The 16,344-nt window shown below is 37.2% G+C and overlaps 1 protein-coding gene across 1 annotated transcript; it reads right to left on the bottom strand.

Annotated features, from left to right (window-relative positions):
- Window positions 1-9,104: 9,104 nt before the first annotated feature.
- Window positions 9,105-10,532, bottom strand: LOC129226261 (CXXC-type zinc finger protein 1-like). The gene has a single exon (XM_054860862.1). The coding sequence runs from the start codon at window positions 10,530-10,532 to the stop codon at window positions 9,105-9,107; it is 1,428 nt and encodes a 475-aa protein (XP_054716837.1).
- Between the last annotated feature and the right edge of the window lie 5,812 nt (window positions 10,533-16,344).

A 16,344-nucleotide genomic window follows, 5' to 3' on the forward strand; every position in this document is an offset into this window, starting at 1 on the left:
TGGATCAAATTAGAGCCGCTATATATAGATAGGCCGACGCATCAGCTTATGTTTAACCATTTTGGATCGGATTTTTCATTGTTGCACTGCTTGGGTTACCACAGCAAAGTTTTGGTTTTCGCCAAATTTTCAGAAAATAATATTTTATTTTATAAACAATTCATGTGCCACTAATAATTGCTTACTGTGAAATATCACCAACGCGATAACTCGCCAGAAAAGGCAACCACTCAAACATGCGCTGCGATTCAAAAAGGCTAATCTTAAGCTGATACGTCGGCTCGTACATATAGGGGCCTTATTAGATCAAATACATGGAGGCACAGAACTTTAAACGTCAATTTCTCATTTTGAACTCAGATGCAGATACGACTTTTGCGCTTAGCACGGCAATATAAGCTTCAGAAAGGATCATCTTCATTTCAGATTTCGTTGCAATAATGATGCGATCTTTTCTTACACAGCAAGTCTGTCGCCTATATCTGCTGTTTATAAATAGGTATTTTTAGTAATACGTGCTCCGAATCCTGCACAACTTTCGAAAACCTCAGCTAATGCGTCATTTCTCTCTTAAGCTCTGGTTTCCTAGAACCGAAATTAACGAGCTTTGGCTTCGCTTTTCGGCGTGACGCTGAAATCAAAGTCAAGCGATTCCGGCGTGGCCACTCACGACGTCGATTTCGCTCGGGCGCGCATGCGCAGAAGAATCAAGTTTTCCTCTCGGCGATAAGCGACCCCGAAGGTCGGCGATTCGCTCCTATGAGACCAATGCTTTAGGCATGTAAATGAAAGAGTAGTTTTTCTGACAAGCATGGCATGCAAAGTTGTTTCTGATTCTGCTAGAGGCAACTGATCGGAGAGCAATTATATAATCTTTCACCTTATGTGATGAGCTAGGATGACAAGGTTATGTATGTAAGAGTGAGACTCTTTTCTGATTTTTTTTTTTTTTTTTTTGAGCAATCACGATTGCTTATTGCTTTCATTTGACTGTTTTGATGTGCTATCATTTTATTTTCCCGCCAGCACCCTCTGCAGCACCACCGTCGACCGGCTCCTCACGATGCTGCATCTCTAGCGAAAACCGTCTCCAGGTTGCGTCAATATCCTACACACGCACGCATACATACACGCGCGTACACACACACACACACACATACACCTACACACAAACACACACTCAAACATATACATACACACGCGCATACATACAGACACCTACACATACATATAGACACCTACACATACACCTACACACAACTACCCATACACTCATCACACTCATGCCTACACACAACTACCCCCACACTCAAGCCTGCACACAGACACAAACACATATGCCTACACACACATACACATTCCCCACCACACACAAACACTCATACACACAACTACCCACACACTCATACCTGCACACAGACACAAACACACATGCCTACACACACATACACATACTCCCTACACACAACCCCCCCCCACACACACACACATAAACACACATGCCTACACACACACACGCTCGTGATTGCGAAAAACATAATTTGAATTCAAGATGCCAAAAATTCAAATTAATATATTTTCTTTTGTTTTTAATTCAAGAGCATCAGATATGTTATAAAAAAAGTAAAAACAGTTTCGTTTTAGAGAATTTATAATCATGACAAAACAAAAAACATAAAAACAAAAAAATAACTTATTCGCTAAAATTTATGTAAAATTCACACAAAAGTGTAACATACATTAAAATTTAATTTTCCAAAAATAGGAAGAATGACATAGTTGTTTTCATTTTCTCTAGAGTACCGCATGTATGGTGCAAACAGAAACACCTAAACTGCACATGAAAAATAGCAGAGAAGGTGAAATTCACGAATAATAGTTTTTAGTACTTTCAACAGATTTTTAGAGGGAGTGCTGACGATTTTTTAAGAACTGTTGTCCTTACACTCACGAGGATTTTTAAGGATTGTTCTTCATATTCTAAGAGGAGTTTCTTTGCTCCAATGGGGATTTTTAAGAACCTTTATTATTTTTTCACGAGGTTCTATTGACGTTATTTAAGAGCTTTTAATGGCGAGGAGATTCATCCTAGCGAAATCTACAAACATACAAACTTTTTTTTGAGCAATCACGGTTGCTTATTGCTTTCATTTGACTGTTTTTGGCGTCCTATCATTTTATTTTCACACCGCCACCCTCCGCACCATCACCGTGGACCGGCTGGCTCCTCACGATGCTGCTCCTATAGCGAAAGCCGTCTACAGGTTGCATCCATGTCCTACACACACGCGCATACATACACAACTACACACACACGCGCACACATACACACACACAAACACATATACACCTACACACACACAAACACATACACACAACTACCCACACATTCATGCCTGCACACAGACACAAACACATATGACTACACACACATACACATACCCCCCCCCACAAACACACACATTCATACACTAAACGTTAAATCCCGGTTATCACAAATTCGCCATTTCAACTGCGCTTGCGCGCGGACTTAGCTTCTTGAGCTTTCTGTTTTAAGATTACGTGTTGCTTGTTAGTATTTAGGCTGAGCGAGAGTCCCACCAAATTAATGAATGCGATTAGAATTTTTTCACTGCGATTTAGGGATATATTATATGAAACTACGGATGTTATAATGTTAAGAGACGAATGACACTTCAATATCTATTGGTTTGGAAATATTTGTTTAACATAAACGTAAAGCACATTGTGTACTTCAAAAATAATTGGGATATGAGTACAGATATCCTTTGCAGATATTTTACGTTAGGCGTAAACAACTTAGTATTATACATTGTTATTCAGGTTAAAGGTTCGGCTTTGTATTAGAAGTGATGCTGCAATTATAGTACGCTCTTCTGAGGTTAAAAATTTGGTCCTGAATAAGAACAGATAAATCATCGGACACCGAATCCATTAAAAATTAAGACGCAAAATTCAATCTTTACCGAGGCCAAAAACTAAATCAGAGAAAACTTTGTGATTTCTAATTTTTATCTGTTGCCATCTCATATTTATTACCAAAATTAAAATGTTTGTAATTAATTTTAGCAAATTTTTGAAATCAGCTAAGTCCGCGCGCAAACGCAGTTGAAATGGCAAATTTGTGATAACCGGGATTTAACGTCGAGTCATTCATACACACAACTACCCACACACTTATGCCAGCACAGACACAAACACACATGCCTACATACACATACCCCCTACACACAAACACATATACCCCCCACACACAACACACACGCCTACATACACACTCTCGTGACACAAATAAAAAAAAACATAATTTGAATTCAAGATGTCAAAATTCAAATTATTTTTTTCCCTTTTTTTTTGAGCAATCACGATTGCTTATTGTTCTCATTTGACCGTTTTTGATGTCCGTGCCTTTTTGAACTTGGACCAGAAGCCGCTGCAGCACCACCGCCCACCGTCCTCTGCTGGCGGCGCGGCGCGGCTGCTCCGGTTTTGAGCTATCTGCTTCTCCTGGTCGGAGGCGTCCAGGTCCTACACACACGCACGTTCACACACACGACTTCACACACATACACTCACACACGCCTACGTGCATACACACAGGTCTACGCACACACACAACTATGCACAAGTAACCGCCCAGGAGGAGAGGCAGACTTGGGGGGGGACAGGAGCCGTTTCTAGAAACAATAACTCCAATGAGTAGGGTCCTGTCTCAGTTCGTGATTGCGAAAAACATATTTTGAATTCAAAATTTCAGAATTCAAATTAATTTTCTGTTTTTTTTTCTTTTTTTTTTTCTTTTTCTTTTTTTTTTTTTTTTTGCTGATTAACTCGAGAAAATCCGAGTTCTCAAGAAAAAAAAAAACTCCGAAAAAGTCAGAACTTCAGTATCATATTAGCACATCGATAACTGTAAGATTAGACAAGTAATAATCTAGCATTATTACGTACGTAACTGCTCTGCATAATCACTATCAATAAAAAAGTAACTAAACGTTGGGCGGTAGCATGAAACTTACTCTATATTTTCAATGTACACCTTTTCTCTTCTAGAGAGAGAGGTTTTACCAATGAACTAGACCAGTGGTGCCCAACATACGGCCCGCAGGCCATTTACGACCCGCGATGCTGATCCATGTGAGCCGTTGTTGTGTTCCGTGTTATGAAACGAAACATATATTCCGAAACTTTCTGAAACTACTGATCATTTACTTCGGTGTTATGAATGATTGTCGTTAATTTAAAGTCATGTAGTCATAAATTGGCTCTTAAAATACACATGCAAGGTTCGCATCAATAAAATAAGCATGTAGTATTGATGACAGCTATCTTTGATTTGCAATTGTCTTTCATTTTCCTGTTCATCTATGCTATCTAGAAAAAATATTAAATAATGCGATTAAATTATATATTCGTTCTGGCCCGTGAGATTTACCTTAATATGAGCTGTGGTCAGTGGGTAAAAGGCAACAAAAAATAAATAAATAAATAAATAAATAAATAAATAAAATAAAATAAAATAAAAAAATAAATAATTAATTTGAATTTTGGCCTCTTGAATTCAAATTATGTTTTTCGCAATCACGAGTGTGTATATGTCGGCGTGTGTGTTTATGTGTGTGGGGGGGAGTATGTGTGTTTGTGTGTAGGGGGTATGTGTATGTGTGTAGGCATGTGTGTTTATGTCTGTGTGAAGGTATGAGTGTGTGGGTAGTTGTGTGTATGAGTGTTTGTGTGGGGGGGGATGTGTATGTGTGTGTAGGCATATGTGTTTGAGTCTGCGTGCAGGCATGACTGTGTGGGTAGGTGTGTGCAAGTGTGTGTAGGTGCCTGTATGTAGGCTTGTGTGTGTATGTGTTTCTGTATGTATGTGTAGGCGTATGTATGTGTGCATGTGTTTGTGTATGTATGTGTAGGCGTATGTATGTGTGTATGTGTTTGTCTGTGTGTGTAGGTGCGTGTATGTATGCGTGTAAGTGTAGGATATGGACGCAACCTGGAGACGGTTTTCGCTAGAGGAGCAGCATCGTGAGGCGGCGGGTCGACGGTGATGCTGCAGAGAGTGCTGGCGGGAAAAAATCATAGCACATCAAAACTGTCAAATAAAAGCAATAATCAGTCGTGATTGCTCAAAAAAAGATCAATCAATCACTTTTTTAAAGTCGTCCGATTAATACAGAATAGTTTCCTCCGACGAAACAGAAATATTTTCTCTTTGTTGCATATTGAGATTTTTATTTCATTAGAGAACGTTGGTTTACATTACACTGTTACATTTTTAACTCAGACCATAACTTTTAAAGTTTTACACTACTTGAATATGCTACAATTCAACAAACAACTTCATATTTATGATACAAGTGTTATACAAGATGCATTAGTCTACATTAGAGTAAGTACATACGTACTTCTTCATCCATTGTATGATAAATATCGATTCATTTGCAACATTATTCTTCATCGCTTTGGGGCGGTAACTCACTCACTGCTAAGATTCGTATATTTCGCTACAGGTTACGAAGAATTGAAAGTCTACGAAGAATTCCCAACCATCTTTTCTTGGCGACTTTAGTGTTTTAGCACTTTTTTTTTGGGGGGGGGAGGGGAGGAGGGGAAAAGGGGACATATTTTTCTCCAACTAGCAACGTTGTCAAGCAATGGTGTTATTTTCCGAATTTCCTGACACATTGAATTCTTCTTTTAAAATGTTCATTGGAAAATATTTTTGCCAAAAAAAATAAAAAAATAAATAAAAATAAAAGACTACTTTCCCAAAGGGACATTAATTTTCTTTTTATAACTGCGACACTTAATTTTTAAGTCAAGTGGCAAGCACAACTCTTTTGCCATTGAAAAGAAGAAACGTTGTTTCATTTAGTAGGCAGATTATTTTATTTTAATAAAACTTTTAATATTTGGAGGACCGTTTTAAATTTTAAGAAACTTTTAACAGTTTCGATTGATCAATTTACTTATTTGGCAGAATTTCTGTATTTTAAATAAACTTCTCAAGTGGCTGTGGCGCCAAAATTTCCAAAAGCTTCCCACGACCACGTTACACAAACTTTTCGCAACAATCCCTAGCGCAATCTTTGTTCCAAAATACATGGGTTAACTTCGATAATTCAAAATTTGGCGTTCATTTCGTGCGAGATTGGCATTGCAGTTAACATTAGCGCTTAGTTTTCGGCGTCGAAACATTCGACGACAATTAGACGGAAAAAATCTAGACTAAAAATTCGCCGTGGTGTATTGAAAAAGGTATCCAATAAAAACTAACCTAACTACATTACCCTACTAGATTTGAAGGGGAGATTTCGATAATTGGGAATTCAGCGATTTTGATTTCTTGGCATCAAAATTTTGACACCAATGCTTGCACGAGGAATATTTTTCCTTTGCATACTACATAAACGATGCGTGGAAATGGAATATCTATCCACAAGGAGATACCAGAAAAGAAACAGGGTTACCAAAACAAAATCACTCATGCTAAAAATGTGAAAGCCGCGCCAAATTCCAAATCATAGAAATATTTCTCTTCTGCTCAAATTCTGCCAAGATTCCATACGTCGCAAGACAAATCTCAATTGCAATCGGACATTTGTGTTTATCAGTGAACCGACGGTTGTTAGTTTTGATGCAAGCGTAAAAAAAATCGCCAAGAAAGATTATAACATATCCGTTCCACTGCCAAATTCAAGAATAAGTAGCATACTACAAATTTCTGTAGAACATACTTTTTGCACTATTGGCGGTGTTATGGTAACGGTCGCTTATTGGCAAGATTGCAGATGAATAATGAAATTGGCGGCGAATTATATTTCACATATTTATGGAACTTTTAAAGTTGTTCAATGGCTTTTTTTTACTTAGATGGTGAATTATTTTAAAGTTCAATGTAACTTTTGAATGGCTAAAGCGCCGAAATTTTTGAAAACTTGTTACGACTACATAACCGCAACTTTTCTGCACTATTAAATTAAAGTTCATTCAGTTATCATGAACGCTACATGCCATTATGCATCAATCCCGATATCGCGCCAAAAGGTTAACGCTAACATTATCATAATTTAAAACACTTGGCGCGTTTGCAAAATGTTTCGCGGGGATATTTCGATAATTGGGAATCTGGCGCGGTCGTCTCATTTTGGCGTAAGTAATTTTATTTTGGTAACCCAGCTGATTTACAGTAACTCTATGTAAATAGATGTTTCCGATCTCTTTGTTTTAATTTGCAAAGAAAAATATCTCGCGCAAGCGCTGGCGCCAAAAATTGACGCCAATGAAGAAAGACCACCAGATTCCCAATTGTCGAAATACTGTTCGCCAAACATGTATCTAAAGCGATGTACAACTTTTTTCGGTACTTTTCCATTGACCGGGCGCAAGCGAAAATCGCCAAATGATTACGGCCAACGCCAAGCGATGATTCGCCAAATGATTCACCAATCGAATACGCCCAACAAGGGTTGTAAGAAAATTAGCGGATTTCTAAATCAATTTGGCAAATAATCGCTTGGCGTTGGGCGTAATCATTTGGCAAGTATCATTTGGCAAGTTTCGCTTGCGCCCGGCCAACGGAAAGGCACCCTTTTTTCTAATCTTATTTCACGCTTAAATGAAAATAATGTAAAGATTTCGACGACTGGGATTGTGGCCAATTTTTTCAGTCGTCGGCAAATTTTTTGATGCAAGACGAAGGAGCTAATGTATTTCAGCCCTGATGATATTGCTAGAAAAAATCGAATATTATCCAAAATTTCTGAAAGTGCCGAAATTCCAACTGGTGAAATATCCCTTAAATAATGCAACTATGCTATTCTTTTAAAAAGCAAAATAAAAGTTGTTTTTGAAGAAAATATAAAAAATAAAACTTCTAAAATGTAAATAGTAGAAAAGGAGTTTTATTATACAAAAAGTCTTAACTTATGCTGGAATTATCGCCAATTTGGATTGCTCCACGTTGTAATAATTCACCCACACTATCATTTCACTACTCATCGTCCCTATTTTGGCATAGAAGATTTCTGCGTATTTTTCTGTTAAAGGTACGCCATTTGGCTTGGCAACTTGTTTATTTTCTGGCTTGGCAACATTGAAAAAATTACTAAAAGCGATTTGCAATACCTAGAAGTATGTATGGCAAGTTTAGAACTTAGAAATTGAGGTTGTTAAATGTCTCCAACTACGAAATTATTAGTTTACAATAGAATAAATAAACTAAAATTGCCAAAAATGAAAAATACGCTAAGTTGCGAACCTTTAACGGAAAAGTACCGATTTTTGATTGCTGGGTTAAGGTAACGTAGACGCTTGACGAAATTAGCGACAAATAATGGCGACGGCGAGTTTTTTCATATTATAATCGAAGTTATGCTATTTGATGGTTTGTTTTACTTCAAGGAATATATTTTACATTGTAATGGAACTTATAAAGGGTTTCTGATGGCCTAACTTGTGCATTAGGCGGAATAGTTAGATTTCAATGGAAATTTTTTGGAGAATTATCATATCGTCGAATATGTCAAATTGACGAAAACTTTTTCTATTGTTGAAATTGCTGATGCTTTTTTTGCTCCTCAGAGTATAATTTAACATTTCAATGGAACTTTTTATGTTAGTTAACGACTTGTTTTTATTTATTTGGCGGGTTTTTTGATATTTTAATGACTAAACTTAATCATTCGGTGGATTTTCTTTCACTTTAATGAAACTTTTAGTCTTTTTTAACTCCCTTTTTTTCTCTCAAAAATAAAACATGGAATTTTAAATTACATCAACACTGGTTTTGGCAACGTTGACATACAGATAAGCTCTTTGTTTTGATTAATTTGGAGAAGAATTTTTAAAATGCGCCAAGTGTTCCCCGTTATGCTAATTTCCACGAACTTTTGGAATGGCTTTCTCCGTTAGACTTTTGAAAATTCACCACGACCACGTTACCGCTTGGCGAACATTTCATATATCTTGGTACGATTCGGCACAGAATGCTAAACGGTACCCTTTGAAAGGAAAAGAACTAAATGCTCATTTTTTTCTCCTTTATTGTGAATTTTGAAGCGTTTCGAGATGACGTAACATCAGTGAACAACTGTCTCGTGCAGCATCATGTTGAGCACACCTCCCCTGGCAGCCATGTTGACGACCACCTGCATCTCTTCCTCTTTGAGCTTACCCAGCAGAGTCAAGTGTCTAAACTTCTCCATGTCCAGGTGCGCCCGGGACGCCTCCTCCCAACCGACGTGGGAGTTGCACCGCTTCGCAGTATAGCCACAAAACTGGTCCGTCTGTCCTGGAAGTGGACAACCACACAGATCGTCTGGCTTTTTTGACTCTCTGTAGTGCAGAGGGCAGAGCACGCGCAGCTTCTTGCAGAAGTTCTGTTTGCCCATCCGGTGGTTACAGAAAATGTTCCAGTCCTCGTCGTTCGAATTCGAAGTGGCCTGCAAGTGTCGATCTTCGCGCTTAAAGCAAGAATCGAAGTGCCTGATGGCGGTCTTGGTGGCTACCTCTATTCCACATATGAAGCAGTGCAACGTCGAGTCGTCATCAATCTCCGGAAGGCAAATCATTTTGTCGGGCGAATGTCTCGACTTACAGATTAAAGTTTCTAGTTTGTTGATGTCTGTTTCAATGCCAACCAATCGCTTCTGTGTTTCTTGAATTTGCTTGCGTATGTCTGTTAACTTTTTTCTATAAATGTCATCTGCTGCTGAAGGGTGCGCCTTCCACTGCTGAACCCTCAATGGCAAAATTTCGAGGAGACGGTGTGTAGCAAGTTTTTTACCACAATCATCACTACAATATTTGGAATCTTGGCGAGCAGCCTTAGTGCATCCAGGTCCGTAGCAGTGGAAGAGATAATTATTCTTCTTGCTTTTGTCTGATCGCGTTCTATTGCGCCCAGATCTTCTGTTGGTGACGCAACGCAGTGGAGATTTTGACGGATTGATAGTACCTTCAGATTGGACAGTTACTTCAGACGGGGTAGTAACTTCAGACTGGACAGCGACATCAGACAGATCAGCGACTTCAAATTGGTTAGAAACTACAGGTTGGACGACAACTTCAGAAAGGACAGTGACTTCAGACTGTGCAGTGACTTCCGGCTGAACAGTGATTTTGGACTGTACAGTGTCTTCAGCCAGCGTAGTACTTTTAGATTGAACAATGTTATCATCCAGTTGAATCGCGTTCACTTGTTTAACATCAAAGTGTTGGGAGTTGTCTTCCAGCTTTTTTAAAAGTTGCTTCTTTTTTTTCTTACAACGTTTTCGTTTGCTACGTTTAGAGTTGTGCTTCTTGTACGTGATTTTCAAGTTCGGATGCTTTATTCTGCATAGGTCACAAAAAAATAAATCTATATTATCCGCTTCATCTGAATCTACATCTAAACATTCACCGTGAAACCATTCTCCGCAATTGTCGCAAGCGATCATAAATCGACTGCAATCACTAGACCGGCATATGCAATACACCTCACTCTGCTTTACTTCTGACACCGACATAATATAATTTGAAAAACAGATATTTTACTTAAAGCAAATTAAATTCTTTCGCATAAAACAATATTAAACAATCAAACTACTCACAGCAATAAATTGCTTCGAAAGTCGTTGAGAGTAAAACTTTTGGAGAACAATTTCCATGTTGCCACTAGATCTATTTAAAAATCACAATAAGTTCAACTATAATTTACGATAATTTAATCTGGTATTCCATTTTCACCAAGGCTGAACTACATCCAGCAGTTCTACTGTTACTGGTACTATAACTTTTACGATCAAGTACAGGCTTGTTTTTACGTATACTTAAAATATTACATGCTCCAAATATTAAATTAAGAATGACCTATTACATCACAAATTTATATTTGGTGTGGATGTTTTATTTCTAACATTCGGCTATGTTACAGTTACGCGATCGCTCTGTGAGATTTGCGATTCGCAACTCCAACGAACTATAGGGGGCACTGCAACTACCTTTAATGGCGGATGAAAAAGGTAAAACAAACGCATGCCGTAACGTAAAAAATGCTAATACCCCAAGCAATTTTGCTTGTATGTATGATATTTTTGTTCCATTAAGGGGCAAAACAATTTCTGTTGCTGAAAACAATCTAAGACACATCGAATACGTTAATAAGTACTCATAACAAACTGCCTATGTTTACCAACAAACACAAGTGGAACGCAATGTTTTACCTTTTTCTGTAATTTTTTTAATCACCTATAGCGTATTCGAGCGCTGGAGTTGCGAATAAATAATGGAGTAGGCGGATTATTTTACGTTTTTGATGGAAGTGTTGATCATATTTAATCATAGAGTAAAGAAATTTGCATTGAGAGGTCGATAGTAAAAAGGGGATGAAATTGCAGCCGGAATTATGGTATACATCGGTGCAAAAATGGGTGGAGCCATAATGTTACGTAGTCGCTTCGCGAGATATGTGATCACTGAACTGGCCGATTAGTTTTGATTTTAATTGTAGAATTGATCGACTGTTCAACATTTATTTGGCCTGTTATGGCAATGTTTAATTTAATGTTGTAAGGGGGGGGGTGACCAAATTTATTTGGCGGAATTTTACATTTTAATTAAAGAAATTCTACAGTTGTCTTACCAACATTTAAAAAAAACGGAAACTGTTTTCTACAACTATTGTTCTGTTTATATATGTAAGATCTTAAAGCATATAAAATTATTTATAAACTGCCTTTCTTTTTTCAATATTTTTTGGAACACGAAACGGTATTTTATCGTTATACTCACTACAAACGTTTAGATGGCACTTGGCGACTTTTGTTTATTTTCTTGGCGATCAAAAAATTGTCGTCGCGCGTCTGCTCCTGAAGCACCATCTGTTGAGGAACATTGTAACTAATTTTGAAAGTTTGTCTGAAAATTTACCGTTGTCCCAAGCATAATGCAACAAACGGTATATTTCCATCGCTGCCCGTTTAGTTTTTATTGATTATTCAAATGTGTCAATCATTTCTGGAACACCCTATATATAAAAATCAATATGCTATGCACATTCGCTCAAAAAACTTGGCTTATAAGCATAAAAATGCTCAGATTGTTCCAACACAGAATCAGTTGAATCTACTTCAGTTCTGAATCCAGTTGTTGAGTAATTAAAGGAAGGCTCTGGACATTTCAAGGATGTAACTATAAGGACTGTAAGTTTATTTTATAGAATGACATTACCAGTGCTGCTGCATTTGACCTATGTTTTTAACAAAAGCTTTCTATAAGCTGTGTTAAACTGTCAAGAAGTAGGGTTATTATTGAAACTTCCTTGAGATCTAAACATTAAGAAAAGTAATTCTAAATGATCTTGGCTTAATTTAAGCATGGGTATATACTGGAGTAAGTTTTCAAAATTTAGGTATAACTCATACAATTGAACAGCACTTGTGATTATTGTATTTCTACGAACGCAACAAGTGAGTGGCAACACGTCGAACTGGGCACGAGACTCATGCAATCAATCTAACAATGGATTCTCTGCATCAACCATCGAATCTATGCTGTGCTGCATGGGAGCTCTATCGAATTGTTAGCGAATTGTAGTATTTACTCAAAGTTAATTGTTTCTTATGTGTGCTAAATGTTAGTAATAAACGTGTTTCTTGTGCTACCTTGGAATTATCTAATCAATACGCGGAACTCGGACACTTACGTCACAACAGTAATGCAAATAATAAGTCCAAAAATCCTGTTTTTCGACTCGACTGGATAACGGTACAGGGGTGCCCAAAGGGGGGATTATGGCGCAAGTTGCGCCATCAAAATTTTTGGGGGGGGGGGGAATTTTTTTTCCAGGATTTTTTTTTTGTTTAGAACATGAAATTTTTGAATTTTGGAAAAATAAAATATTTAAACTTCTTCAACAAGAAATAGATGCATTAACATGACTTTTTTCACGTACTCTTCACGGTCGTCGCCAAAAGAGCGGGGGGGGGGGGGGGGTGCTACACCCCCCAGTTTTTCAGACGTGGGGCCTCCAATTTCATTTTAGCGATGAAAACGACCGAAGAGAAAGGGAAACTCTCCGTGGTTTTAAAAAATTAAAATAGTAATTATAAATGAACAATTGAAATAATAGTGACAAAAAGTTTTTTTCTGTAAAATTTGAATAGAAAATGTAATTTTAAAATACAATTTAGGAACATCTATGATTCTCTTTTATTAAGAGTATCGGAAATGTACGCTTCAAACATTTTTATTAACGCAAAAAAAAAAGTATTCAGTACAGTACACTCTTCACTACGCCGCAGAGAGTAAAATTAGCATAATGTGAGGGAGGAAAGGCGACAAAACTAACATGGTGCACGCCTTGTCTCTCCGTGGCCCTGGTTATACAAAACTATGCTTCAATGTTCTTCAGGTAAAAAAAAAAAAAAAAAAAAAAAAAAAAAAAAAAACATAATTTATAACATAATAACATACATATAACATAAATAACTAGGACAGCTTCATTAGAACAGCCCACAGGATAGGGTTCGCCGAAACATTCCCATATGTATTTTTTTTTTTTTTTTTTTGATGAAAAATATTGTCCTGAAAATCATTGCTAAGTGGAGAAAACTGTATGGGTCGCCGAAATAATTTGAAATAGAGAGAAAAAAAATAATAATAACAGTTAAATGCAAAGAGAGATTCAAAGTATTGTAATGAATACTCACACCAAAAGTTCTAAATTTTTGAATGTAAAAATCATAAGTAAATCATAAGGAATAGGGGCCTAAGGTATCGCAGAAAATTACCACATCTGTTCAAAATGTTAAAAGTCCTTTTTCCAAAGCCGCAAACGCTTGTATTGCAAGAAAGCAAAAGTATTAGGGGGGAAATTGAAAGTTTTGTTATGGAAAATCCAAGCAAATAATCGTGTTTGGCAAAGGAAAATTGTAAGAAAATATTACCACAATATGTTTATCAGTAATTAAAATTGACAATGAAGATAGGAGGGACGTAGCCAAACTGAAAGGAAGAGTGGGGAACTCCAAACCCTTGTTTTTACGTCCCCAAAGCTGGCCTGGAAGTGAGTTTTTAAAATTTAGGTTTTGAAAAAAATCCCGGAAAAATGTTCTCAAACCCCATCCTTTAGCCTAACGTCATTAAAGATGACCTACACCTGAGTATTTAGGACTGCAATTTCGAAAAACCATGAGAGTGCTCCCAACGTAACCTCCGAGAAACGCCCTCTCAATTAATCATTCATCCTCATTCAAGGTCGAATAAATTTTGTCTTTTGGACTTTAATTTACAAAAAACTCCCCGAGTTGTCCCGAAACTGTCGTCCTCCAAATATTACCAAAGATCCTCAAAAATTTCATTGTTAAGGCTTCAATTTAGAAAATTTTTCAAGGGAGAGATTTCCAAAACCTTCTATCCCTCTAACAGTATTAATAAATCGTCTACGATTGCTTTAATTGAATTTCAATTTTTTAAATTTGCCAGGGGAGGACTCCAAATCTCTCCTCCACCCATTAACATTAACAAAAATCGTCTAAAATTGCGGTTTCTATGGATCTAAATTTTTTTTCAAGATAATGCCTCTCTCTCTCGCCAACCATCATCGAAAAATGTCTTAAATCTCGCTTTTAGTGCTTCAATTACGAAACATTTCTGGTCGCGAGCCCCTTCAAAACTCCCGCTCCCCCTTTCATAGAAGGTTGGCTAAAATTACGTTTTCGGAGCTTTGATTTCAAAAAACTGGCGGTGCACTAAATTTTTGCAAAAAAGTCTACAATCGTGTTTTTAAGACTCCAAAATTTCAAAACATTTCCGGGAGGGGGGGAGCCGCATCTCTCTTCCTCTTAATATCACCATAGATCGTCTAAAACTGCATTTTTCGAACTAGAATTTTCAAATTTTTCCCGGGGAGATTTTTCTGGATCCCCTTTTACGTGTCACAATCACAAATAATTCACAATTGGGAATGCGTGCTTAAAGTTTGCATTTTGAAAAATTATAGAACGATGACCCTGAGTGTCTTCCTCCCTTAACATCACCATAAATCGTCTAAAACTGCGTTTTTCAAATAACAGTCTTGAAAATTTCCGAGGGAGAGCCCCCCGGACCCCATTTTCTGAACATAATTAAATATAACGTACGATTGTGTTGGGAACTTAAATTTCGAAAAATTATCGGAAGAGGCAATCCTGGAACGCCTCTCCCCTCCCCCCTCAAACTTGAAATATAGTTTAAAACTGCGCTTTTATGTCTTCAAATTGCGAAATAATGCAAGAAGGTAGCCCTCCGACAACCCCTAATTCTGATTGAATATTATCCTTACGATTATTTATATTGCTAGTACTAAGGTCTAGTAATATGACTATCCCTGCTAAACCAGAAGCCAAATCTCTCTCTCTCTCTCTCTGCATATTTGAGCATACGTTTGAAAAAATTAAGGGGCCGCCAAAAACGCCCCCCCCCCCCCCCCAGTTTTTTGAAATAGCGTCTGCCTTGGTGCTCTTTCCAAAATTTAATGATCGTGTATCTTTTTCAATGAAAGGAGCATCACAGATGGCATGGAGTTGGTGTACGTTTCAAAGCTGGATCAGACGATTTGATTTTTTTTCAATATCTTATAAATTTTCTGGAAGTAGCACGGTTCTGCATGATGAATACGTGTGACAGTGATGAGAGGGAGGGAGGTTAAAAATGTTTTATTGATTGTAATAATTCTGACCAGTATGCTCTAGGCTTTCATTGATTCATTTGCACTTTGACAATCGTTATGAACTAGTTTTGAAGTTTGCAAATTGCATATTTTTTATCCCTCCAATCAACAATTTATATATTTTCTTCATTAACTAGCTTACGCTTATGAAGAATTTTTCATTTCACTTTACTCCCATCTTCTCTTCCATTTTTAAACTGATTGTTTCAATTCATCATTAGATGATTCTTATTAAAACTTTCAGTGATATTGGTTTTCGGTGATGGAAGTAGAACAGTCTGTTCTTAAGGTGTTTAAATTATGTTTCGTAAATCATATTTACTTCCTTCCATATCTGATATGTATAGAAGGATATTTGATTCGTTAAAATTTTCGAGTTTTGATTTTCAATGTGCGCAGAATAGATGAATCCATTTTTGAGGATTTCCGAAAAATATCTGTCATGGTGTGTGTGATCCATCTTTTTTGGCTATGCGACTTCAATTTTGAAAACTTCCAGGAGAGCGCCCCCACTGTAACGCCAGAATGACACCCTCTTTATCATCAAGAGTCATCTAAAACCACGTTTCTAGTAATGCAATTTTGAAAAATTTGTAGGAGAGAGCCCCTGATCCCCCCCTTTCCTTAAC

The sequence above is a fragment of the Uloborus diversus genome, chromosome 7 (genome assembly GCF_026930045.1).
Source record: "Uloborus diversus isolate 005 chromosome 7, Udiv.v.3.1, whole genome shotgun sequence".
NCBI classification, from domain to species: domain Eukaryota; kingdom Metazoa; phylum Arthropoda; class Arachnida; order Araneae; family Uloboridae; genus Uloborus; species Uloborus diversus.